Source organism: Schistocerca serialis, chromosome 8, assembly GCF_023864345.2.
Source record: "Schistocerca serialis cubense isolate TAMUIC-IGC-003099 chromosome 8, iqSchSeri2.2, whole genome shotgun sequence".
Classification (NCBI taxonomy): Eukaryota; Metazoa; Arthropoda; class Insecta; order Orthoptera; family Acrididae; genus Schistocerca; species Schistocerca serialis.
Window position 1 is genome coordinate 100,255,525 of NC_064645.1, and position 26,710 is coordinate 100,282,234.

The 26,710-nt window shown below is 43.7% G+C and overlaps 1 protein-coding gene across 1 annotated transcript in view; it reads right to left on the reverse strand.

Annotated features, from left to right (window-relative positions):
* Nucleotides 1–26,710, reverse strand: part of LOC126416851 (uncharacterized) — a 1,707,974-nt gene that overhangs the window by 1,075,049 nt on the left and 606,215 nt on the right. The window contains exon 4 of the mRNA XM_050084734.1: nucleotides 8,653–8,834. Coding sequence (XP_049940691.1) covers nucleotides 8,653–8,834 — 182 coding nt within the window. The remainder of the gene's footprint in view (nucleotides 1–8,652; nucleotides 8,835–26,710) is intronic.

Sequence of the window (26,710 nt, forward strand, 5' to 3'; positions counted from 1 at the left end):
TGAGGAGCCCCCATAGGACGGTGACAGCGAATCATCAGCACCGATGCAGCGGGAATATGTGGGCCGGGATAATTGGCGAAAGTATTTTGGGACTAGTCTTGCATCCAAGTCGCCTAACGGGCCTGAACTATCGGCGTTCCTTGCGGGTAACTTTGCCTCCCCTGCCGTAAGAAGTGCCATTGATGATTCGAAGTCGGCAGCTCGTGGTCGTGCGGTAGCGTTCTCGCTTCCCACGCCCGGGTTCCCGGGTTCGATTCCCGGCGGGGTCGGGGATTTTCTCTGCCTCGTGATGACTGGGTGTTGTGTGATGTCCTTAGGTTAGTTAGGTTTAAGTAGTTCTAAGTTCTAGGGCACTAATGACCATAGATGTTAAGTCCCATAGTGCTCAGAGCCATTTGAACCATTTTTGATGATTCGAAGTCTATGTGGCTGGTACATGATGATGCTCCAGACCACTTCGCCGTTAACGTTCGGATGAGTCTCAATCGTGCCTTCCGTGGTCGATGGATCAGACGAGGGGTCCAGTTGAATGGCCTGCTCGTTCACCTGATGTCAACCCCTGCGATTTCTGGTTATGGGGCCATCGTGCATTCAGAGCCCATTCAAGATGTGGGGACACTGGAGCAGCGTATTCATGCTGCCCTTGACACTGTTCAGATGCAGCCCAACCAATGTGAACGAGTGAAACAGAACATAATAGAGCGCATACACGCATGCGTTGAGGCGCATGGAAACCATTTTTAATACACACTGTAACTGGCTCCATGATACAGCGCGTATTAGACTGCAGTCTCTGTAACAATGTATGAGTGAATAAGTGGTCTCTATCACGTAAACCATTCATTTCCGGAAAAACTTCATTGGACCTTTTTTTGTTCCGTACCCCCTCGCCGATCAGTCCCTAGAGTTTGAACATGATGGAAAATTTCACCCCGCGTACATACCACCTGAAGAAGACGACTGCGTCGGTCGTCGAAATCTTGTGTATAAAATGGAGTAAAACACTCAGGTGAACAACCGGAAGCACAGTATGAACAAGCAATTTTCGTAGGATTGCACTGATATTTCTGCCTGTTATGGAAGTGCCTTGACACTTGCTGGGCACTCATAGGTACAATATGAACAGATGAGAGTCCGGCTTGTGGTATATACGTTACATTTTGGCGCCTTCAGCGTAGCAAGATCATTTATCGCGATATAATTTAAAGATGAAGTCTTTTGCGATCTGTATCCAGACAACAGTACATTTTTTAATCTGGGGGTTCAGTTTCCTTCCTCTCTACGGAGACGAGGGCACTTCCACAGATGTAAGTTCACCTTCATCGGCTGATTAAATTACAGGCCTTTCAGTTGAGCTTTGCCATAAGTAACTGTCATTGCAAGAGGCACACCTATCTGAATAATACTGCAGAAGAATTTTCCGTAGTTGTATTTATTTAGTATTCTATGCGAGCGCACATTTGGGAATCAGATAATTTACATTCTGAAAATAAAACAAAAGATAACGGAAATTCTTCTTTCGTTATTTATCTGTGTGAACTAATCAACCCAGACTTTTATCTTACAGATTGATCTGCTCCGTAGCAACGGAAGCAGAATATTATTGTGCTCATATTTCGAATTTCTCCCCGCACTATGAGAATACATACTGAAGAATAAGTAAATATCAGGAGAGACAATCATTCATTTATCTACACTGAGGCGCCAAAGAAACTGGTATACGCAATGCGTATTCAAATAGAGAGATACGTAAACAGGCAGAATAGGGCGCTGTGGTCAGCAACGCGTATGTAGCAAGTGTTTCGCGCAGTTGTTAGATCGGTTACTGCTGCTATAATAGCAGGTTACCAAGATTTAAGTGAGCTCGAACGTGCTGTTATAGTCAGCGCAAGAGCTTTGGGACACGGCATCTCCGAGATAGCGATGAAGCGGGGATTTTACCGTACGACCATTTCATGAGTGTACCGAGAATGTCGGGGATCCGGTATAGCATCGAATCACAGACATCGCTGCGGCCGAAAAAAAATCCTGCAAGAACGACTGAAGAGAATAGTACAGCGTCACAGAAGTGCCATCTTTCGCAGATTGCTGGAGATTTCAATGCTGGTGCATTAAGTGTCAGTGTGCGAACCATTCAACGAAACATTATCGATGTGGGCTTTCGGAGCCGAAGGCCCACCCGTGTACCCCCTAATGACTGGACGACACAAAGTTTGACGCCTCGCCTGGGCCCGTCAACACCGACATTGGGCAGTTGATGACGAAATATGTTCCGTGGACGGACGAGTTTCGTTTTGAATTGTATTGAGCGGATGGACTGTACAGGTATGAAGACAACCTCATGAACTCATGGATCGTGCATGTCAGCAGGGGACTGATCAAGCTGGTGGAGGCTCTGCAATGGTGTGAGACGTGTGCAGTTGGAGTGATACGGGACCCCTAATGAGCGTATGGCATTGGTGGCCGGGAGACCCCTCGCGGAACGGTTCGGCCGCCGCTCCACAATTTCTTCAACGCCACTATGGCGACTTGCGAGTGAATGAGGATGAAATGATGATGAAAGACACACAACACCCAGTCATCTCGAGGTAGAGAAAAGCCGTGCCGGGAATCGAACCCGGGACCCCGTGCGCGGGAAGCGAGAACGCTACCGCAAGACAACGAGCCGCGGACATGGGACCCCTGATTCGTCTAGATACGATTCTGACAGGTGGCACGTACGTAGGCATCCTGTGTGATTACCTGCATCCATTCATGTCCAATGTGCATTCCGACTGACCTGGGCAATTCCAGCAGTACAACGCGATACCCCACGCATCCAGAATTGCTACAGAGTGGCTCCAGGAATACTCTGTTGAGTTTAACACTTCGGCTGGCCGCCAGCCTCCCCATATATGAACATTATTGGGCATATGTAGGATGCCTTGCTACGTGTCGTTCAGAAGAGATCTCCACCGCCTCGTAGTCCTACGAATTTATGGACAGCCCTGCAGGGTTCATGGTGTCAGTTCCCTCCAGCACTACTTCACACTTTAGTCGACTCCATGCCACGTCGAGTTGCGGCACTTCTACGTACTCGCGGGGTCCTACACGATATTAGGTAGGTGTACCGGATTCTTTGGCTCTTCAGTGTATTACTATTATTTTCTTTAATTTTGTTAGGCGGTGGATACCAGAAAACTAATCCAACATTCCATCCGACGGATGTGGAGAGAGGATGATGTCACACGAAAATCCTCGGAAGAGAGAAGTGATCCTTTACTTTCAGTGGATACTTTGCTACGCAGTTTGTACCCGCTGCTTTATACAAACGACAGACCAAAGCTGTACTGCAGAGAGATTGTATTACCCCATAAAACCCTGAATCGCTGCAAGAGTTGAACTTGATAGCGCGGTAACATGTATCCTGTTCCAGGTGCAAACTGCCAAGCGCTCATTAATATTACGCAATACAAGAACCGAGAGCAACAAGAGAAAATTTGCTCATGGGCATGTGAGGTTGCCACGAGACAAAGTATGTGTGTTCCATGTTTAGTACTCTGTGAGATAATTTAGTGGCGTGGCGCAGCGGCAGAAGCGGGACATAAGTAGGGGCTGCCTTTTTTGTCGACTAGCGCAGTCGCATTTCCACACGAAATATCCTTGATGAAAACGGCGCATCTCCCAGGGGAATTTTGCACACAGGGGTCATAGCGCATGGAGAATCTCGCGGCTCCTTACACTGGCCATCACAAACTGACCTTGTACAATATTGCAACAATCAAACGACAAAGGGTCAATGAACCAGACGTAGCACCAAACTTCCAATGATACTACGTTGCATTTAATCAGCGAATGTAGCAGTTTTTTGACATTTAACGCATATGTTTGAAATGAGATCTCATACTTCATGGACAGCAACTCACGTCTAATTTTCTTTCAGAGCGTTCAGATACTTGCTCCGCTTCCTCTCTCGCCTGCGTCCTCAGCATAATTTATCTTGAGGTTAAGAATCCGGTATCAGGAATCTGGCTGCAAGACATGTCATCGGAGAAGCGAAACGCGATCTGAGTCAAAGCTGATTCTGCTCAAGAAATGCTCGCTTCTTGCCACGAACACGAGGACTATGGTGCAATCAGAAACGTAGGGAATCGAGGTGTCTGGGATGTGATGTCCACGGAGGGTGAGTGAAAATTAAGTTGACTGATCAGATGAGAAACGAGATGGGTCTCTGCGATATACTCACTTCTGTTTCTAAGCTGGTCGTAGGTTGTGTTCCAAAAGTGAACAGCATAGAGACAGAAGTGATGACACTCTCTGCAGGACCTGTCCATCATTTTGCAGGACAATGCTCAAGCACGTACAGTGCTAGCTCTTACTGATTTGTTTGACTGATGGAGCTGCTAAGTGCTATGCTACCTACTGCATTGCCCTGACTTAAGCACTTGTAAGTTCAACTCGGTTTCTAAACTGAAGGAAACACTTGACGTCATTCGCTTCAGAACTGCTACAAATTCGTCGGGCAATAGACCGCGGCCGGCCGGGGTGTCCGAGCGGTTCTAGGTGCTACAGTCTGGAACCGTGCGACCGATACGGTCACAGTTTCGAATCCTGCCTCGGGCGTGGATGTGTGTGATATCCTTAGGTTAGTTAGGTTTAAGCAGTTCTAAGTTCTAGGGGACTGATGACCTCAGCAGTTAAGTCCCATAGTGCTCAGAGCCATTTGAACCAATAGACCGCGCCGCTCGAACTGTGAACGCAACTGGCACTACTAAAAGTATCTTACGACTTCCATATCGCTGGTAACGGGTTATACACAATGTTGGTGACTACTTTGAAGGTCAGTAAAACTTTGAAGCAGGTATCTATTTTGTATGAGCTTTAAATAAATAGTTGCCACTATGAAAGTTCCAACCCTCGTATGTAGAGAAATTCGCTTTTTATAATATGTATGTTTTAACACTAAATCTGTGTTACAACTAAATTACGAAAAATCGTAGAGCAAATTGCTTTTAATGAACGACTGGAAATGTGGAAATTTTCGAGTATATTTTCTGAATTTCTACCTATGAACAAAGATTTACGAGAGAAATATGAAGTACACGTCATGAAGAATAGATATAAATTTTTCGACCCACTATCGTTTCTTGCAAAATGATAGCCGGTGTATTCATGGTAAGACATTTCAGGATGTTGTCAGATGACCTGCCGATGTTACATTGTTACAGGTTTCCTTTTTCAGAAATAAATCCAGAATACGATAAAGTGAAGGAAATATATGCTACAACGTTCCTGTCGTTCATCGTTTACACGCTCTTTATCCAGGGACGAAAACAGATTTAAAGGTATTTTTGTGTTAATGTCAAAGACTGGCTCAAACATTGAGTTACAAAAAAAATTACAGAAAACGACACTTTCTCAACACTATAGGACGCAATTTTTGAACATCTTAAAATGAAGAGATCAGTTCAGATCGATTTGCACCAGCCGAAGTCGTCTAAGTGTTATACTGATTTGTGCATCACCTCTTTGTGATAAATATGAACCTCCACGATGTCTTTCCATCATTGGGCTTGATACTGGATGAGGCACTTCTCTTCTCAACAGATAAGTGCAAAAAGAGTTTTTAATAGTTGCAGATAACAGTTCTAAGTTACTGCTCCAATTCGTCTTATACAGGGGAATCACCTAAAACTTGCACCGAAAATACTGCGGGAATTGAAAGAGCGACTGATGTGCGGTTTTTTGGAAAATGGACTGATAGTCAGGAGCTCGTAATGTTAGCCAATCAAAAGATTAAAATGATAAAGTATATTTCTGTGCAAATGTACAGTTTTTTTCAAATGGAACAAAGTAGGTAAATTAGAATGTCAGTGGTGTTCATTGCAGGATTCTAGTGAGAGTCGTTTCAGAGGGATTTTGATAAATCCCCATATCGACATATGTACAGTACCTGTGGTATCTCACACTGAAGAACACAAATGCATACACTAGTTTTGTGATTCTGGCCAGTAACGAGAGAACTGATCACCACAGGTTGTGTTCAGAATGATTTACGAGAGAAATATGGAGTACCCGTCATCAAGAACACAATACACGCTTCCAGTCTGGTATGGGAGGACTGTTGCACATGTGCTAAGATTTCAGCGGAGATGTCCGAGCAGGCTGTAGTAACACATCTTTGCGTATGATCAGGTGTAGTTAGTATGTCCTTGTAGACGTCGTCTTTCAGCTTTCTCCACAGAAAAAAGTCTACTGGCGCCAAATCTGGGGAACGGACCGGCAAAGTTACAGGTCCTCTGCGTCAAATCCAATGATTTGGTAAAAATTGGTGATGACACGCTGCAGTAGTTCGTGCACTATGGACTGCACAGCCATCATTATGATATCACAGGTTCCTTCTAATCTGAAGAGGAACATCTTCTAACATCCTTGGAAGATGGTCTGTTAGGAGACTGCGGTACTTGGGCGCGTTTAGTGTTCCGTCTGTGAGAAACGAGCTCATGGGGTGATGGTTCGTTGTTTCACACCACACGTTTACACTCCATGGACGCTGACGTTCCACCTGACGACGCCAACGGGGATTCTCAACAGACCAACAGCGCATATTTGGTGGTTGACCTGGTCATGGTTGGTAAATGTGGCTTCATTACTGAACAGGGAACTGGAGTATGCTGTCCTATGCCCATGTACAGAAGCTAAAACGATTCTAAAAAAAAAAAATGGTTCAAATGGCTCTGAGCACTATGGGACTTAACATCTGTGGTCATCAGTCCCCTAGAACTTAGAACTACTTAAACCTAACTAACCTAAGGACATCACACCACACCAGTCATCACGAGGCAGAGAAAATCCCTGACCCCGCCGGGAATCCAACCCGGGAACCTGGGCGCGGGAAGCGAGAACGCTACCGCACGACCACGAGCTGCGGACAAAACGATTCTCACAATCGTTTCCATTCAGGTCTTGATGAAGAGAGATGTGACTGGTATGGAACGTATCTCTATGGAGAATGCGTAGGTCGCTTGCCTGACTCATGCCCACATCTCGTACCACTGCGAAGAAGCTAATGTGTGGACTAACTGCAACAGCAGCAAGAACATTAATGTCCCCTTCTTCTGTCGTCACTTGTTTCCTTCTGTCACAGTGTCTGGGTGTTAGGGTACGACTTGAAAAGATCTCTTGAGATATCTTTCTGTATACACCATCCAAGACCAAACTGCATTCTTCCTATATTCTCCATACACCATGAAGAAGTCGGCTTTTTCTGCATCAGTAAATCCCATCGTCCACTCTCGAAGTACTGCTTGGACTGCCACACGCTATCTGCCTGGGAAGTCGCAATGCACTCAAGGGGAACACACAAGCATACTGTAAGCAAATATAACACTGTTGTACCTAGCAGCTAAGCATGTCGAGTGGCACAAACAAGTGACAGTGTGGAAACTATTCAAAATACGATAATTCGTAAGACACTAGAATCCTGCAACATACACCACTGACGTTCTATTTTACCCTAATATTAGTTTGTTAGTGTGAATAGCCATTGTTCCATTTAAATGTATATGTTTGTACAAAAAATACACTTAAAAGCATTATTACAATTTGTTTATTGGCTAACAATATGAGCCCGTGACTATCATTTCGTGAAAATCGCTGATCAGCAGCACTTTTCGCAATGTTTGCGGTGGACATTTTAGGTGATTCACCCCGTATGTAATTAGGCTCACAGTAACAACCGGAATGACAAGTAATGTCCTACAATTTCATCGTTAGCAAGACTCATGTTCAAATTACCTACTTTTACTTAGTTGTTTCCAAGTTTTTACACATGATTGTACACTGGCATGGCACACTGTTGTGCACATAGTTCCGCGTAGTCAGCGCGTACACAACTTTCCCACTACAGCGCGCCCCGCCAAGCACAACAGCGCAGGCGCAGCGCTCGTCCGTCTCCGCATTACGAGATGGCGCTGCCATAGAGACGAACCAAATTCTGCTTCCGCCGATCCTCGTATTACTATGAAAGGCAGCCAATGAGATTGCTGCTAACGTAGAACCTTTTCTCCTCACGGATCACACTCGCAAAGTGATACATGAATGCGCGAGGTATTATAACGAGTGTACAGACCTCCGATTAGTCAGTCTGCATTAGTCTGTAGGAATTTTACATTTGTCTGTACCAGTCTATAGTCAAGTTTCAGTCTGCACCTAATACAATTACCATATTCCTGTACATAGCCATGAAGATAAATGTATAGACACATTTGTCAGGTATCAGATACATATGTGAGAATAAGATTAACTTACCAATACCAAAGGAACTTCAGATTGTCAATTGTAAATAGCACCCACAACCAAGTTAAGTAATTTTTATGCTTGTTATTATTTTAATAAATGTGTGTGAAAATTAATCAAGTTCTGTTTAAAGTTGATTACTGTCAATCTGCTACTCTAAGCATGCAAGTGGCATTTCTATCGTCTGACCTAATGGCAGAAGATAAACATGCCAAGATAAGACCACGAGACATATTGCTGACCCTCACCTACTTCGTTAGAGCGACAAGTCAAATAATCTGATGGTGTGTGTACTGAAGGTCTTACAGTACGCACACCACACACAATTTGGCCATCTGTTCTTGTAGTGGAATAGGAGCGATGTTGTGAACTCACCTTCCAGCCAACAGTGACATTGATGACCCACATGCCCTCCAGTGGGCTGTGCCACAGGGTGCTCTGGTTGACACGCTCAGGGCAGTGGCGGTCGATGTCGCTGCGGTTCACGTACCCCTCGACTCCCGTCACGGGGATGATGCACGGTGACAGCTCAGGCCCGGGACCAGGTGAGGGCGACACTGTAGACACATACAAGTGGCAACACTGAACCACTGTGCGTGCTGACCAATACTAAACTACTGCTCGTGCTGACATGTACACTATACAGGCGGCGGATCCATTTCAAAATCCGCTGGTGGATGCTGCAATGTAGTTTGGCAGGAGGCGAACAGGGTAGTATGGAGAAGTGGTGATGCCACATATGGAATCAGTTTGTGGATGCAGCAGTACTCTGTTGGTCAGGCATCCATTCCGTGTCTCATGGAAACTAATTTTGATCCTGAACTTACCTGAAACCACCACATTCTACCCGCCTAAATCCCCAAAACAGGCAAAAACAATTAATCGGCTGAAGCCAGGTGCTGAGCCTCCAGTACCCTGTACGTTTATAGAATCCTTATTTATCTCACTGAAACATACATATAAGGAAACAAATCGTAATAAATCGTCCCTAGCTTTGCAGATCCTGGTATACCGCAACATACATTCATTATCAGTTTGTGCTTGGGTGAGATGGTATAAGCCATTACCTTCGCTTTTGGGAGTGTCCACCAACGTTTATTTTTCTTCGGTTTTGAGGTCACCTCAGGTGAATACGATCTGACAGTCCTTTTAAAAGGACAATGTTCACTTCTTACCACACTCTTATGTTATTGTTATGTTATTTTAACCGGGTACCTAGAAATGACGTAGAGGCTCCGTCCCTGCCTCAACCCCACAATGACTACCGCAGTCCACTTCACCCCTCCACCACCCCACACTGAACCCAGCGTTACTGTGCGGTTCGGCCCCCGGTGGACCCCCCAGGCGAATGGAACATCTATGTTTGCGTGATAGAGTATTGGTGGTGTACGCGTACGTGGAGAACTTGTTTGCGCAGCAATCGCCGACATAGTGTAGCTGAGGCGCAATAAGGGGAAACAGCCCGCATTTGCCGAGGCAGATGGAAAACCGCCTAAAAACCATCCACGGACTGGTCGGCTCACCGGACCTCGACACAAATCCGCCCGGAAAGCCGTGCGTTAGGCCGCACGGCCAACCGGACGGGCCTACCACACCCTTAAGTAACATAATCTCATGGTTCAATATGTCGGGGTCTAAAGGACATTGTATTCAGATCATCCAGATTCACTTTCATTTATTGCATTTGCATTATTGGCTTCCCTGCATCCCGTCAAAAACTCAACTCCTACGCACGCATAGCAAAAGGAGCAAAAAGACTTATGAATCACATCGCTATGCACAGGTATGTTGCTATTGTGACTGCTCCTTTACCGAAAGGAAGGTCAGAGATATTCAACGAACTACAGCGACTGGAGCTAAAACAGAGGTGTTGTGCATCACGGAGATGCTTTCTATTACAATTTCGAGACAGTACTTTCCGAAAAGAATGAGTCAATATAATAATTCCTTGCAAAAATCCGAGAAATTAGCACTAATACATATGCTTATCGACAATCATTTTTTACAACGGCATTCACGAATGGAAGAGGGAAGCGAGGATTGGTTTGTGGTAGCAGACGTACCCTCCGCCACACACCGTCACGTGGCTTGCCGAGTGTTGATGTTCATCAACTGACGTTGTTAGTAAACATACACACATTCCCCGGAATACTTTTTGCAGGTAGAACGCCAGAGTAAAAGAGACTGAAGTTGAAAGTGAAATAACAGTATGGACGCATTACTAGCATCTGTGGGACAGTACTACAACCGTCTATCATGCCACGAAGGACGATCGCTACTCAAGATAACATCTGTCTCATTAAGTTAAACTCAAAGGGCTTGTCAACGTCAGAAGTCGCTCGGCGTGTGAGCCCGAGACACAGAAGGGGCGGACATAGAATCAATTCCGACTGACAGGTAATGTTCAGGACTAACATCGCACAGGCCGTCCAAGTTCGACAGGAGCATAGGATGGTCCATATCTTCGACTTTTGAGTCAAATGAACCGTGGGATAAGTGTTCCAGAAATGAATTCGGAGTTCGAAGAGGCAAAGGGCGTAATGTATCCCATCAGACTATTAGGAGGTCACACTGGACTTGCATTCGGGAGGACGACGGCTCAATCCCGTCTCCGGCCATCCTGATTTAGGTTTTCCGTGATTTCCCTAAATCGCTTCAGGCAAACGCTGGGATGGATCCTTTGAAAGGGCACGGCCGATTTCCTTCCCCATCCTTCTCTAACCCGAGCTTGCACTCCGTCTCTAACGACCTCGTTGTCGACGGGACGTTAAACACTAAATCTCCTCCTCCTCCTCCTCTATTAGGGGGTGACTGCATGGTGCGTCTCCATTCGTGACGATCATGGCGAGCACCACATCATACACCACAACACCGTGGACTTATTCACGGACGGACAAGAAATCATACGGAATGGACACCCCAGGATTGGAGTAGGGTGTTGTTTAAAGACGAAAGCCGCCTGTACCCGGATAATAGCAGACAACGTGTTTGAAGACAACCCAGTAATACGTGACAGTTCCAGCACCGTGTCCCACGTGCGCAACAAGGTGATGGTGGAGTGATGTTCTGGGGCGTCTTTACATGGGGCCACTGTAGACCTCTAGTGGTTGTTGACGGCAGCCTCGCTGTTCCACAGAGATTCTGCTACTATCTGGGTGACAATTTCATCTTCGTCGATGACTACTCATGCTCATCGCTGTGGTTTCTTCAGCATGCTAGGATCGCCAGAATGAAGTGGCCTGCCGATTCCCCGAACATGAACGCATCTAACTTGCGTGGGGTCGACTGAAAAATCTATTTTTGGACGTCGACGAGTCCACGTACTCTTTGTGACATACGCAGAATCTCCGTTGAAGAATGGGATAATCTGGACCTGGGCTGGATCGATGATCTCATTGTCGGTATGCTACGACGGACTGAAGCCCGATCCGAACAAGGAGACGTTCCACAACGTTTTGACGTTGCTCAGGAGTGCTGCGAGCCATCGTAAAATTATTCTCTTATATATCTCGGTGAAAGACCGTGTTCAAGCATAGGCTGGGTTAACAGTGAGAGTTACACTGGAATACAATGACGTCAAAAAAGTACGAAATGTCAAACGTCAACTGGAAGCTGTACTGTCGTACAGAGAAGGAATGGAACGCAAACCTCGGACAGCGGATGGGGGAGGAAGGAAATGGCCAGTGTCATCTTCAAACCTGGAAAAATTCTGTTTAAAAATATGTCGCATGAACGAAGTGTAAGAAGGTCAGAGAAAGAAAACTTACAAGTTAATCTACAAACGCCGATTACCCAATGTCGTAAATAAATTTGAAACTGCAAGAAGTGAAAGAATGCTGAAATTTAGTTAATATTGTCTCTGGTGAAATGGATGTTATTATATGTTATGTATTGTAATAGGCCAGAGAGGCCATAGTCTATAAAATCTGTATGAATGTCTTTGAAGCTTTTTACTTGTGTTCTGGAACCAAAATCTACGGACATACTTTCTTGTAGAGGGCGATGTATGTTACTGTGTTTCCACAATATACTCGTATGTAGTGAGTATTCATTTCATCTCCCTCCATGGGAGAGAATAGTGAGGATAACAATACAGAAAATTCGTTTGACCATCTGCCTTTCGTTTGTTGTAATGATGCACAGGCAGCCACTACGTTAAAGTTGGGGACATCGCTTATTTACGGGCTTCGCCCGACAACATAAGCAGGTCAGTTAACCTTAAAAAGCTTTACTTAATATTTGAAAGTCATTACATTTATGCAAGGCTGATTATAATTTGAATTTGAGTGAGAATAAATTTCCATGCTCTGTGTCAGCATTAACACACTTGCCCAGCCATATTGAGATAATAGCTTTCATTTAAAAAGTGAAATTAATTTTTATTAAGTTACTGAAAACAGTTTCACTGTTAAAACCAAGTTAGAATAGGATATTACCATTACCATTGCAACAATATACGGAATGTGATCAAAAGTATCCGGACTCCTGCCTGAAAATGACTTACAAGTTCGTGGCACCCTCCATCGGTAATGATGGAATTCAATATGGTGTTGGCCCACGCTTTGCCGCGATGACGGCTTCCACTCTCGCTGTTCAGTCAGGTGCTGGATGGTTTCTTCGGGAACGGCAGCCCATTCTTCACGGAGTGCTGCACTGAGGAAAGGTATCGATGTCGGTCGCTGAGGCCTGGGACGAAGTCGGCGTTCCAAATCATCCTAAAGGTGTCCTATAGGATTCAGGTCAGGACTCTGTACAGGCGAGACCATTACAGGGATGTTATTCTCGTGTAACCACTCCGCCACAGGCCGCGCATTATGAACACGTGGTCGATCGTGTTGAAAGATGCTATCGCCATCCCCAATTTGCTCTTCAACAATGGAAAGCAAGAAGGTGCTTAAAACATCAATGTACGCCTGTGTTAGGAGTGTGAAAATCTCGCGTATAGACGTATGACACAAGTGACACCCAGACACCGGACCGCGTTCGAAGTGCGTGAGTTCCATGGAGCGGCCAATTCTGCTCTCTCACGATGTCTAATGACTACTGAGATCGCCGATATGGAGTACCTGGCAGCACGATGAACCTAATATGAAAAACGAATGTTTTGGAGGGAGTCCGGGTACTTTTGATCACATAGTGTAGCTATGGATGTGGTTGTATCTACCCTCTTCGTAGCACTGATTTATACTGGCCAATATTTACGCATGTTTTTAGACAAGTTACGTGTATGATATATGGAGGGAGCGCATTTGTATTAAGAAGAAAACTTCCGCAAAGCACTAATTCCATCTGTTTTGGCTATGTAGTGCATTTCGTTGCTGCCAGCTCGAAAAATTAGCCGTTCATACGATCATGAGAAAACCCTTACGGAAAATTATAGACACAAATAAAGAGGAGCGATTTAGCGAAAGCACGGAGAATCTAAATCTGGATTATGGGAATCTAAATCTGGATGACTGGGCGGGAATTTGAAGTCCCGAATGCTAATCCAGTGTCTTAAAATTCCACTACCTCACTTACTATTCTTACTTTAGATTACTACCCTCAGACCTTTTTTATATTGCACTACGTTAGTCTTATTCCAAGGATTCTGCGGCTAATTGTCTCTGGCATATGGAAAGAAGGCAAAGACGCATTATTTATAAAACAGCAATGCATTCAAGTAATTTAACAATATTGTGTTATTGTGCTAATGTTATCTTCTGTAAAATAATGTAAAGCTATGATTATTAAGAGATTTTGTGAAGGTACTCTTCCGTGGAAAAAAAATGGTTCAAATGGCTCTGAGCACCATGGAACTTAACATCTGAGGTCATCAGTCCCCTAGAACTTAGAACTACGTAAACCTAACTAACCTAAGGACACCACATACATCCATGCCCGAGGCAGGATTCGAACCTGCGACCGTTGCGGTCCCGCGGTTCCAGACTGAAGCGCCTAGAACCGCTCGGCCACATCGGCTGGCACTCTTCCCTGGAGGTGGAGTAACAGGAGGCTGTCAACAGACAGTTCTGTAATTCAGGATCGAATTCCTTCCCCCCCGCCCAAAAATAAAGTAAGACCTGGTAATTGAAAAATAATTTAGCTAAGAATCTGACTCCTCTCTTTACTAATACTAACACATTTTTAGATGTTTACTGTCCTAGAGGTACACTGATGCCTTTCCCTGATTTTAAAGAAAGAGAAATATTGATAATGACAAAGCATAATAATAAACATATACACTTTCTCGGCAAACTACATCCGGAGCACGTGTGGAATTTACCACTAGAAGCCATGACAGGCGAACCCAACAGTTATTAAACGAGACGGGAGTTATGGTGCTGTCGATATAGAAACAGTAACAGCAGAATTGGTCAGTCATCAGAGCTCATTATGTTCGAACGTCAACCAAGCATTGGTTATCACCTGAACAACAAATCCATCAGCGGCATTTCAACGCTTCCAAAGGCACCCAAGTCAACTGCTGGTGAAGCGACGTGAAGTGGAAATGCGAAGGCACAATCACAGTTGAAACAAGATCACGAATACCTCATATACTGAAAGGCAGAGACCACCGAGCACTGTGTAGGGCGGCTGTAACAACTGCATGATACCAGCGGAAGGTATCACCTGTGAACCGTAAAGCGCTACCAGCGATCCAGGTAGCACAACGACTGTGAGTTGCGAATTAAAAGCAATAAGTGTGACGGTACAAGCCCCCGTTGCTAGATTAACAGGTCTAGAATGCAAGGACTGCCTTGTGGAGAGCGAGCGCGCGACATGGTGCGCCTTTGGCGGATGCGCGTAGCGCGCCCGCGCTGGATTTGCAACGTGTCGGCGGGATGCCTTCGCCGTTGGGCGGCCACGTGGTCCGCAGCTTGGGGCATTGTTTGGTTTCTCGCGCATTACGCGAAAACTGTGTATGTGAAGAGCGATGCGGCAGTAGATTGTGGTCAGCATTATGTACCTTCTGAAAGATCGCTCTTTATTTTAAGTCACGAGACGCAAAAATTATAGTAACTTGAAAATTGGTTTAATATCACGAATAATAAAAATAGTAAATAGAAACTTGCAGAGATGAGCGAGCGTTCATAAAAAACGTCTCGTCATAGCGGATCGAGTGCCATAATCATATGATAAAATTCATAAATAATTATGCTCGTAAAGAGCAATAAACAAAGTTTGATGGGAAATTGTTTATAAAATTCAATAGAAAATTCATGACGTAAGGAATGGAACTTTATAATACTTTGGGTGGCATCACACGTATTTTTAACTAGTTAAGTTATACTATGCACTTTACTTGCAATAGTTTTCATTGTTTGCAAATTATTATTAACATTTATTGCCCATAATTAATTACCTATTATAGATATGAAGATTTTGAGCAGCGCAATGTTTAGATCACTGTAGATTACGTCTAAAAATCGTATGAAGTTCCATGTTAAAACTTTGCAGCACAGATGTAAACAAATTTTTCGCTAAGTGGGGAAATTATGCAAAAACTAAAAACTTGATTTACGGGCGATAGAATAATCCTAGAAATTAATGTAACACAGTATTTAAGACGTACCTTTTAGCATGGTTCTGATGGAGTACCTACTTCTGTTGAGGGATGTACGTATCAAAATTTGTAACCTTAACTGGTGAGATGGTACTTGCATAACCAGGGGGGTTGACGTCCGAGCCTATATAAGCTACCGGCTATCTTGGCCAGGGTCAGTCGTTGGTCAGTCATTTGGCGGGTGCGTGGCGAGCGAGCCCCACTTGTGGGTGGCCCATGTGGTCGTTTGAGTAAGAACTTTTCACGCCGATTTATTTCGACAGAGAGTATTGTTTAATAGTGCAAATGTGTGAGCATATCTTTGGTGAACTGGAAGTGCTACGATTATTTGTGTGAGTACGAATTACGAGGTATACATCAGCGTAAGTGAACATGTGGCTAGTTATGATTTCGCGCCAAAACTGCTAGAACAAAGAGGACAGTGGGACTTGTGGTTCTCTTCGAATTGACTGAGTAATTTTCCATTAAAGCAGCCTACATTACTGCCATTGTGGGCTCGTAGTCAAATTATTATTAAAGTAAATCTTCAAACTGTCTCACCATTGCTAATTTCATTGTGTGAAAGAGAAGGACGACGCCAATAAATAGTGATTGAACTGTGTGGTGAAATAATGATTTTGCTATAATAATCGCCTAATTTTTGTTACCTAGCATGAAATGTACTTAAGTTCGAGTGAATATTAATTCAAAAACTATAACTAATGCGCGGATGTGGAACAGTGTACTAATGCACCAAGTGTGGAAAAAAATCCCTGAGACTTACGTGAGAGCCAAAGATTTGCACTAACATTTTAACGAACATTTGTGTATGCACTTTCGTGTAAACTCTTTTTTTTTGTGGTCATCAGTCTACTGACTGGTTTGATGCGGCCCACCACGAATTCCTTTCCTGTGCTAACCTCTTCAACTCAGAGTAGCACTTGCAACCTATGTCCTCAATTATTTGCTTGACGTATTCCAATCTCTGTCTTCCTCTACAGTTTTTGCCCTCTACAGCTCCCTCTAGTACCATGGAAGTCATTCCCTCATGTCTTAGCAGATGTCCTATCATCCTGTCCCCTCTCCTTATCAGTGTTTTCCACATATTCCTTTCCTCTCCGATTCTGCGTAGAACCTCCTCATTCCTTACCTTATCAGTCCACCTAATTTTCAACATTCGTCTATAGCACCACATCTCAAATGCATCGATTCACTTCTGTTCCGGTTTTCCCACAGTCCATGTTTCACTACCACACAATGCTGTACTCCAGACGTACATCCTCAGAAATTTCTTCCTCAAATTATGACCGGTATTTGATATTAGTAGACTTCTCTTGGGCAAAAAAGCCTTTTTTGCCATAGCGAGTCTGCTTTTGATGTCCTCCTTGCTCCGTCCGAAATTGGTTATCTTAATGCCTATGTAGCAGAATTCCTTAACTTCATTGACTTCGTGACCATCAATCCTGATGTTAAGTTTCTAGCTGTTCTCATTTCTACTACTTCTCATTACGTTCGTCTTTCTCCGATTTACTCTCAAACCATACTGTGTACTCATTAGACTGTTCATTCCGTTCAGCAGATCATTTAATTATTCTTCACTTTCACTCAGGATAGCAATGTCATCAGCGAATCGTATCATTGATATCCTTTCATCTTGTTTTTTAATTCCACTCCTGAACTTTTCTTTTATTTCCATCATTGCTTCCTCGATGTACAGATTGAAGAATAGGGGCGAAAGGCTACAGCCTTGTCTTACACCCTTCTTAATACGAGCACTTCGTTCTTGATCGTCCACTCTTATTATTCCCTCTTGGTTGTTGTACATATTGTATATAACCTGTCTCTCCCTATAGCCTACCCCTACTTTTCTCAGAATCTCGAACAGCTTGCACCATTTTATATTGTCGAACACTTTTTCCAGGTCGACAAATCCTATGAAAGTGTCTTGATTTTTCTTTAGCCTTGCTTCCATTACTAGCCGTAACGTCAGAATTGCCTCTCTCGTCCCTTTACTTTTCCTAAAGCCAAACTGATCGTCACCTAGCGCATTCTCAATTTTCTTTTCCATTCTTCTGCATATTATTCTTGTAAGCAGCTTCGATGCATTAGCTGTTAAGCTGATTGTGCGATAATTCTCGCACTTGTCAGCTCTTGCCGTCTTCGGAATTGTGTGGATGATGCTTTTCCGAAAGTCAGATGGTATATCGCCAGACTCATATATTCTACACACCAACGTGAATAGTCGTTTTGTTGCCACTTCCCCCAATGATTTTAGAAATTCTGATGGAATGTTATCTATCCCTTCTGCCTTATTTGACCGTAAGTCCTCCAAAGCTCTTTTAAATTCCGATTCTAATACTGGATCCCCTATCTCTTCTAAATCGACTCCTGTTTCTTCTTCTATCACATCAGACAAATCTTCACCCTCATAGAGGCTTTCAATGTATTCTTTCCACCTATTAGCTCTCTCCTCTGCATTTAACAGTGGAATTCCCGTTGCACTCTTAATGTTACCACCGTTGCTTTTAATGCGACCAAAGGTTGTTTTTACTTTCCTAGCCGGCCTGTGTGGCCGTGCGGTTAAAGGCGCTTCAGTCTAGAATCGCGTGACCGCTACGGTCGCAGGTTCGAATCCTGCCTCGGGCATGGATGTGTGTGATGCCCTTAGGTTAGTTAGGTTTCATTAGTTCTAAGTTCTAGGCGACTGATGACTCAGAAGTTAAGTCGCACAGCGCTCAGAGCCATTTGAACCATTTTTTTCTTTTTTTTTACTTTCCTGTATGCTGAGTCTGTTCTTCCGCCAATCATATCTTTTTCGATGTCTTCACATTTTTCCTGCAGCCATTTCGTCTTAGCTTCCCTGCAGTTCCTATTTATTTCGTTCCTCAACAACTTGTATTTCTGTATTCCTGATTTTCCCGGAACATGTTTGTACTTCCTCCTTTCATCAATCAACTGAAGTATCTCTTCTGTTACCCATGGTTTCTTCGCAGCTACCTTCTTTGTACCTATGTTTTCCTTCCCAACTTCTGTGATGGCCCTTTTTAGAGATGTCCATTCCTCTTCAACTGTACTGCCTACTGCGCTATTCCTTATGGCTGTATCTAGCGTTAGAGAACTTCAAACGTATATCGTCATTCCTTAGTACTTCCGTATCCCACTTCTTTGCGTATTGATTCTTCCTCACTAATGTCTTGAACTTCAGCCTACTCTTCGTCACTACTATATTGTGATCTGAGTCTATATCTGCTCCTGGGTACGCCTTACAATCCAGTATCTGATTTCGGAATCTCTGTCTGACCATGATGTAATCTAATTGAAATCTTTCCGTATCTCCCGGCCTTTTCCAAGTATACCTCCTCCCCTTGTGATTCTTGAACAGGGTATTCGCTATTACTAGCTGAAACTTGTTACAGAACTGAATTAGTCTTTCTCCTTTTTCATTCCTTGTCCCAAGCCCATATTCTCCTCTAACCATTTCTTCTACTCTTTCCCCTGCAACTGCATTCCAGTCGCCCATGACTATTAGATTTTCGTCCCCCTTTACATACTGCATTACCCTTTCAATATCCTCATACACTTTCTCTATCTGTTCATCTTCAGCTTGCGACGACGGCATGTATACCTGAACTATTGTTGTCGGTGTTGGTCTGCTGTCGATTCTGATTAGAACAACCCGGTCACTGAACTGTTCACGGTAACACACCCTCTGCCCTACCTTCCTATTCATAACGAATCCTACACCTGTTATACCATTTTCTGCTGCTGTTGATATTACCCGATACTCATCTGACCAGAAATCCTTGTCTTCCTTCCACTTCACTTCACTGACCCCTACTACATCTAGATTGAGCCTTTGCATTTCCCTTTTCAGATTTTCTAGTTTCCCTACCACGTTCAAGCTTCTGACATTCCACGCCCCGACTCGTAGAACGTTATCCTTTCGTTGATTATTCAATCTTTTTCTCATGGTAACCTCCCCCTTGGCAGTCCCCTCCCGCAGATGCGAATGGGGGACTATTCCGGAATCTTTTGCCAATGGAGAGATCATCATGACACTTCTTCAATTACAGGCCACATGTCCTGTGGATACACGTTACGTGTCTTTAATGCAGTGGTTTCCATTGCCTTCTGCATCCTAATGTCGTTGATCATTGCTGATTCTTCCGCCTTTAGGGGCAATTTTCCACCCCTAGGACAAGAGAGTGCCCTGAACCCCTATCCGCTCCTCCGCCCTCTTTGACAAGGCCGTTGGTAGAATGACGCTGACTTCTTATGCCGGAAGTCTTCGGCCGCCAATGCTGATTATTTATCAAAATTTAGGCAGTGGCGGGGATCGAACCCGGGACAGTTTTGATTAGGAATCAAAGACGCTACCCCTAGACCACGGGTGCACTGCGAACTCTTAAACCGCACAAATTTTCCGCCCCGTCGCATAGGGTACAGTCGTCGAGCGGTTCCTCAAAGCCACACATTTCTGTAATCAATGGTAAGCGATGCATTATGTGGAGAGACCGCGAAGAGCGAAGCCACTGGTCAGTGGGCGACTGCAAACGAGTGATCTGGAGTACTGAATCACCCAATGGAAAGGATTGTCCTTTGCGAACGCCTGGAGAATATTAACCGCCATGATGGGTAGGGCCAACAGAACAGTACGGAGCAGATGACAGTGTACTCGGTTGCTTTTCATGGTCCACGCTACATGTGAAAAGATATGAATACATTCTTGTAATATCCACAACAATATGTTCTAGCCACGAGATGTTAAAATGAACCAAGTGTACAAACTTCAGCCAATATTATCGATACTATGTATAAAAAGACTGTATCGTGTAAAAATGGCGATAATTATTTCATTATTTCTGTAATAATTTAATGTCTGTGTGAATTAAAACTACTATCAGAGAACTACACTCACGGACAATGACAATTATAATCTTCTTTTTCTTATCTGTGATAATTGCGGTTCAGTTGTTCTTCCTGTGCTAACCGATGAACTGTTTGGACGTGAGAAGTGTGAGGTTTGTAAAGGGAAAGCCTGTGACTATATATTGTTAATTATTATTTGAAAAATAGAGTCGCTATTGTCTAGACGTGGATTTGTATTTATTTCAATTGTAATCCAATCTAATTAATGTTTTTAAGTGTTAATTTTCAGCTCCGCAATTAGGAGCGCACCCATTAGCGCTAGTAACTCACAGCGGAATTTACTAGTAGCTGGTACGAAAAATATGTCAGTATTTACCATTGAAAATGATTTTAAATGCTAAAGAAAAGAGATAAAAGGCTTAAAGAGTTTTATCTAAATATATTACCTTGATAAAATAAATCGAGAATTTTAAGAAACATAAATGTTGTTAGAAATAAATTAACGGAAATAAATGTGCACCGGTGGTCCCGAATCTACTTTAAAAGACAGAATTCAACTTAGATTGAATCTTTAAAAATAGTGTTGACAGCACTTTACGTAGTATCAATTTCTTATTGGCTGATCTATAAAGCCTAGTTATTTATGACGATTTACATGAAATATTTTAATAGGAGACATACATCAGTGTTGTGCGCGGGTAGTATTTTGCGACTAAATGTTGCATTTGCTAGAGAAAAGTGCTTCCATTTTAAGTAACAGCTGTGTAAAATCTGATAAATGATATGCAATTTAGTGCCACTCACACAACTTAACAGACAACATTTCTACACAACGTCAACTGGAGATTTCTTTAGCAGAGTGACAAATATTAGCCGGGATAATCATTTTTGATATCAAACGAATTGTAACACTGACAATTGGTAACTGGTTTTATATTTCTTTTGATCTACCTAAAATATTTATAAGTAATTAAAGTCACGAAAAACTATAAACCGGTTCCGCCACATTCTACAGTAATGTGTTCTGTAAGGAGCAAAAGAACTGTTCTGAGACGATGGGTGGCTTGTATAAGCGTGACAATATACCCTTTGATAAATCAACGTCTGTGAGAGAATGGTTTGTGGACAGTAACCTCCCTTAAATGGACTCGTGTGCCGCAAGTTACTACCTGAACCCGATGGAACTCATTTTGGATAAATTTGAAAGACGACTTCACTCCATACTGCAGCGTCCAAAATCACTACCTCCTCTGGTTTCGCCTCTTGAGGAAGAATGGGTTGCCTATTCCTCACATACATTCAGAAACCTAATTTAAAGTGTCCCAAGCGGAGTTTGAGCCGTCATGAAGGCGAACGGTAGAACCACTCCATTTTAAGAGCAACTGCCGCGAAAGGCAAAAGTCTCGAGTTCGATTCTCGGTCCGGAACACAATTTTTGACCTGGCAGCAAGTTTCATATCAGCGCACACTCTGCTGCAGAGTGAAAATTTCAGTCTAGCCAATTTTAATTTCCATTAATATGTATCCGGGTACTTTTGATCAGATAATCTGTTTAGTGATGTGCTTGACAAAAAAGCCAATAGTTTTTAATAGTCCTTTGTGGGATGTTCTAAAACTAACACAAGATGTAGTTCTTATAACACGGCTTGTAAGGTGTCAGGCAAATCAGAAGTTGCTGAAAACCATTGAAGAGCGTAGTGAACAGGATCGAACAAGCACTGAGTCTGCAACCACATCCATATCTGTAACAGCACCGGAAAAACAAGCAATTAACGAAGATATCATGCATTTGCGATTCCAGTCACAGGCGGAAAGTAACATACGTGAAATCAGACAGCCTGCAACGCGGGTACGCGAAAGTTACAGTGGACAATATCCAATGGATCTACCAAAACCGGAAAGAACGACGGGAGAAATGATCAGAAACAAAAGTGGCGAAGAATCGCGAATTTCATATGGAACTATGACGAAGCACGACAACGATCATTTCCTCACAGTCAGAAAATTTCAACACTTTAAAGAAGGAAACTCATTACATCCACGAACCTTTATTGATCAATTCCGAGTAGGATTACCAGAACACTGGACGCTAGCACACAAATTAGACTTTATATGTGCACACATGTCAGGAACAGTCGCAGAAACCATGCAAAATGTTGCAGCGACATGCCGATCGTATGAAGATTTCAGAGAGAAGTTTCTCTCACGATATTGGTCCAGCGAAGCACAGAACAGAGTGAAGTACGAATTATTACAGAAACCATATTTTGAAAATTCAGGAGAGAAGAGTCCTGTGAATTTTTTCGAATTAATGGCAAAGAATAATCAATGCTTAGATGTACCATACAGTGGCGGAGAGTTGATTAAATTATGCTCGATGAAGTTATCATTGAAATACCAGCAATCATTAGTAGGTCGCGGAGGCAATGACGTCGAAGCATTTAAAGGTATTCTAAGGGAACTAGACTTCATATTCTCGGAAGATGACGCAAGAAAAAGACGAAGCGCACGTGAAAACGAAAGAAAAAACAGTGGAATCCACAAGACACAGTACGAAGAACCAATAATTACGAACCACGTGATAACTTCGCACAAAGAAACGACAAAAGATTTCAACTAAGAACCGGTTATGGGTTTAGAAGAGAATATGGCAATAACTATAATTCACCCAAGAACGGCAACAACTATTACAGAGGAAATAACGACAACCGGAACACGTACTGGAGAAACAATAGACCGACAAATTATCAGCAAAGAAACCACTATCAACAAGCTGAACAAGAAAAGAGAATACAGATAGAAGAGGTGGAGGTAAGGCCACCAAACTCCGATAAACGTTCGACTTGACAGCTAAGCGCCCATGCCAAAGAGAATGACGCACCGACCCAGGACAATTGTAGCACCTTGAACAGAGAAGTAAAAACCTTATCACGAGAAGAGAAGAAGGAAGAAACAAATTCGCAGGGACCAGATGAAAACGAAGACAGGAAAATAACAATATCATGTTGGGACAAAATTAATTGGCAGAATACTGACGAGGAAGATGAATTACCAGAGGCATGCACAACGAATGTAGGAGGAAAGGACGAAGTAATGAGTATTGCAGAGCTATTTGAGATGGAAACCAGGGAAAGCGAATTCAATGAGGATAATGCGCAGTCGACAGAAGTTGAAAATAAGTTACTAGTGGGCACACAACCCAACGTACACTCCTGGAAATTGAAATAAGAACACCGTGAATTCATTGTCCCAGGAAGGGGAAACTTTATTGACACATTCCTGGGGTCAGATATATCACATGATCACACTGACAGAACCACAGGCACATAGACACAGGCAACAGAGCATGCACAATGTCGGCACTAGTACAGTGTATATCCACCTTTCGCAGCAATGCAGGCTGCTATTCTCCCATGGAGATGATCGTAGAGATGCTGGCTGTAGTCCTGTGGAACGGCTTGCCATGCCATTTCCACCTGGCGCCTCAGTTGGACCAGCGTTCGTGCTGGACGTGCAGACCGCGTGAGACGACGCTTCATCCAGTCCCAAACATGCTCAATGGGGGACAGATCCGGAGATCTTGCTGGCCAGGGTAGTTGACTTCCACCTTCTAGAGCACGTTGGGTGGCACGGGATACATGCGGACGTGCATTGTCCTGTTGGAACAGCAAGTTCCCTTGCCGGTCTAGGAATGGTAGAACGATGGGTTCGATGACGGTTTGGATGTACCGTGCACTATTCAGTGTCCCCTCGACGATCACCAGTGGTGTACGGCCAGTGTAGGAGATCGCTCCCCACACCATGATGCCGGGTGTTGGTCCTGTGTGCCTCGGTCGTATGCAGTCCTGATTGTGGCGCTCACCTGCAAGGCGCCAAACACGCATACGACCATCATTGACACCAAGACAAAAGCGACTCTCATCGCTGAAGACGACACATCTCCATTCGTCCCTCCACTCACGCCTGTCGCGACACCACTGGAGGCGGGCTGCACGATGTTGGGGCGTGAGCGGAAGACGGCCTAACGGTGTGCGGGACCGTAGCCCAGCTTCATGGAGACGGTTGCGAATGGTCCTCGCCGATACCCCAGGAGCAACAGTGTCCCTAATTTGCTGGGAAGTGCCGGTGCGGTCCCCTACGGCACTGCGTAGGATCCTACGGTCTTGGCGTGCATCCGTGCGTCGCTGCGGTCCGGTCCCAGGTCGACGGGCACGTGCACCTTCCACCGACCACTGGCGACAACATCGATGTACTGTGGAGACCTCACGCCCCACGTGTTGAGCAATTCGGCGGTACGTCCACCCGGCCTCCCGCATGCCCACTATACGCCCTCGCTCAAAGTCCGTCAACTGCACATACGGTTCACGTCCACGCTGTCGCGGCATGCTACCAGTGTTAAAGACTGCGATGGAGCTCCGTATGCCACGGCAAACTGGCTGACACTGACGGCGGCGGTGCACAAATGCTGCGCAGCTAGCGCCATTCGACGGCCAACACCGCGGGTCCTGGTGTGTCCGCTGTTCCGTGCGTGTGATCATTGCTTGTACAGCCCTCTCGCAGTGTCCGGAGCAAGTATGGTGGGTCTGACACACCGGTGTCAATGTGTTCTTTTTTCCATTTCCAGGAGTGTATATAATGAAGGAAGTTATGAAGCGATAATTAGAGCATTTAGATGCGATTATGGGGAAGTAGCGACGAAGGAGGAGAAGATAGACGAGGATGAGGAAAAAGTAGAGGATGTTGAAGAAATCGTAAATGAAGGAAGAAATAGAGAAGAGGAAATAAAAGAGAGAAAAGTAGCAGTTGAAGCTTATCCTACAGAAAGTTCGAATTCACAAGGGAAATTCCTGAAAAGACTCATGTGTGATTCAGTGGAGGATTTGTTGATGCAAGAAGAAGAAGAACAGAACCAAAACAGAACCAACCCTTTCAAATTCAACCAATTGTGAAGGCCATGGTAAAGCGTATCCCAGTCAATATTGTAATTGATAGCGGAAGTGAACTGACTGCGAACTCAGAAAATTTATTCATGCAGTGTAATGCCAGTGAGGAATTGCCAGTTCTGAAAACACGTAAGATTAAAGTAAGAGGTCCTATTAGAAACAATGCTGTGGAAGTTACGAGACGAACAAAGTTAACTCTTTCGTGCCAAGGTCAAAAAATCGAGGGCAACTTCGTGATTATACCTAAACTAACTGTAGACTTGATTATAGGTGCAGATTTTTTAAATGAGAGACGAGCAATAATAGATATGAGGAAAGTAGCGTAACATTCGGGAATGTCACACTTCTCTTTGAGCAAAAGCTAAAATTAGAAGAAATACCAGCTATAAACAAACAATTAAGAATGATGTGAGATAAAGAGGATGAAGATTTGGAATGGTATGCAATAAAAGGGGGAATCGCCTCAACTCATGTTAGAAGTCCATAAAGAAATCGACAAAAAATTGCAAGAAGTTCAAGGTATTTCGGAACTCAGTAAAAGAGAATTAGAGGGTATTTTACGAGATAAAGCAGAGGTATTTTTACCTAAGACTGGCAGTATTAAACACTTGCAGTACAAGTTTGAAGATTAATTTTATTACTGGTAAATAATCAGCACAATATTTCAAGATTAAGTTGCAGATAAGATCATCAGGAGAAAGAAGAATGAAGAGAGAGGAAGGTGGGAAAAAGAAAGTAGTTTCAATAAAAACAAAAACAAAATAACCCTATAGTACCATAGATTAAGGTGAAGGGATAAAGCGTAGATAGTCTAACAGCATGAAATACTAAAATGCTATACACCATGACACTACACAAAAAATAAAAAACGAATTTGAGGATTCTTGCAGAAGTTAAGACTCAAAATATCTTAGAATTGTAACATGGAAAGGGCGCCGAAATTTGTAAAGCTTTTTAAGAAGGCATAAAACAATGTAGGTACTAGACATATGTTAGATGATTATAAGTAAAACTTTTTGTAAGAACCATTGTAAAAACTCCAGCAAAGACCAGATGCAACGACCCACAAGTTGCAACGCTAGAAGTATCAAGAAAG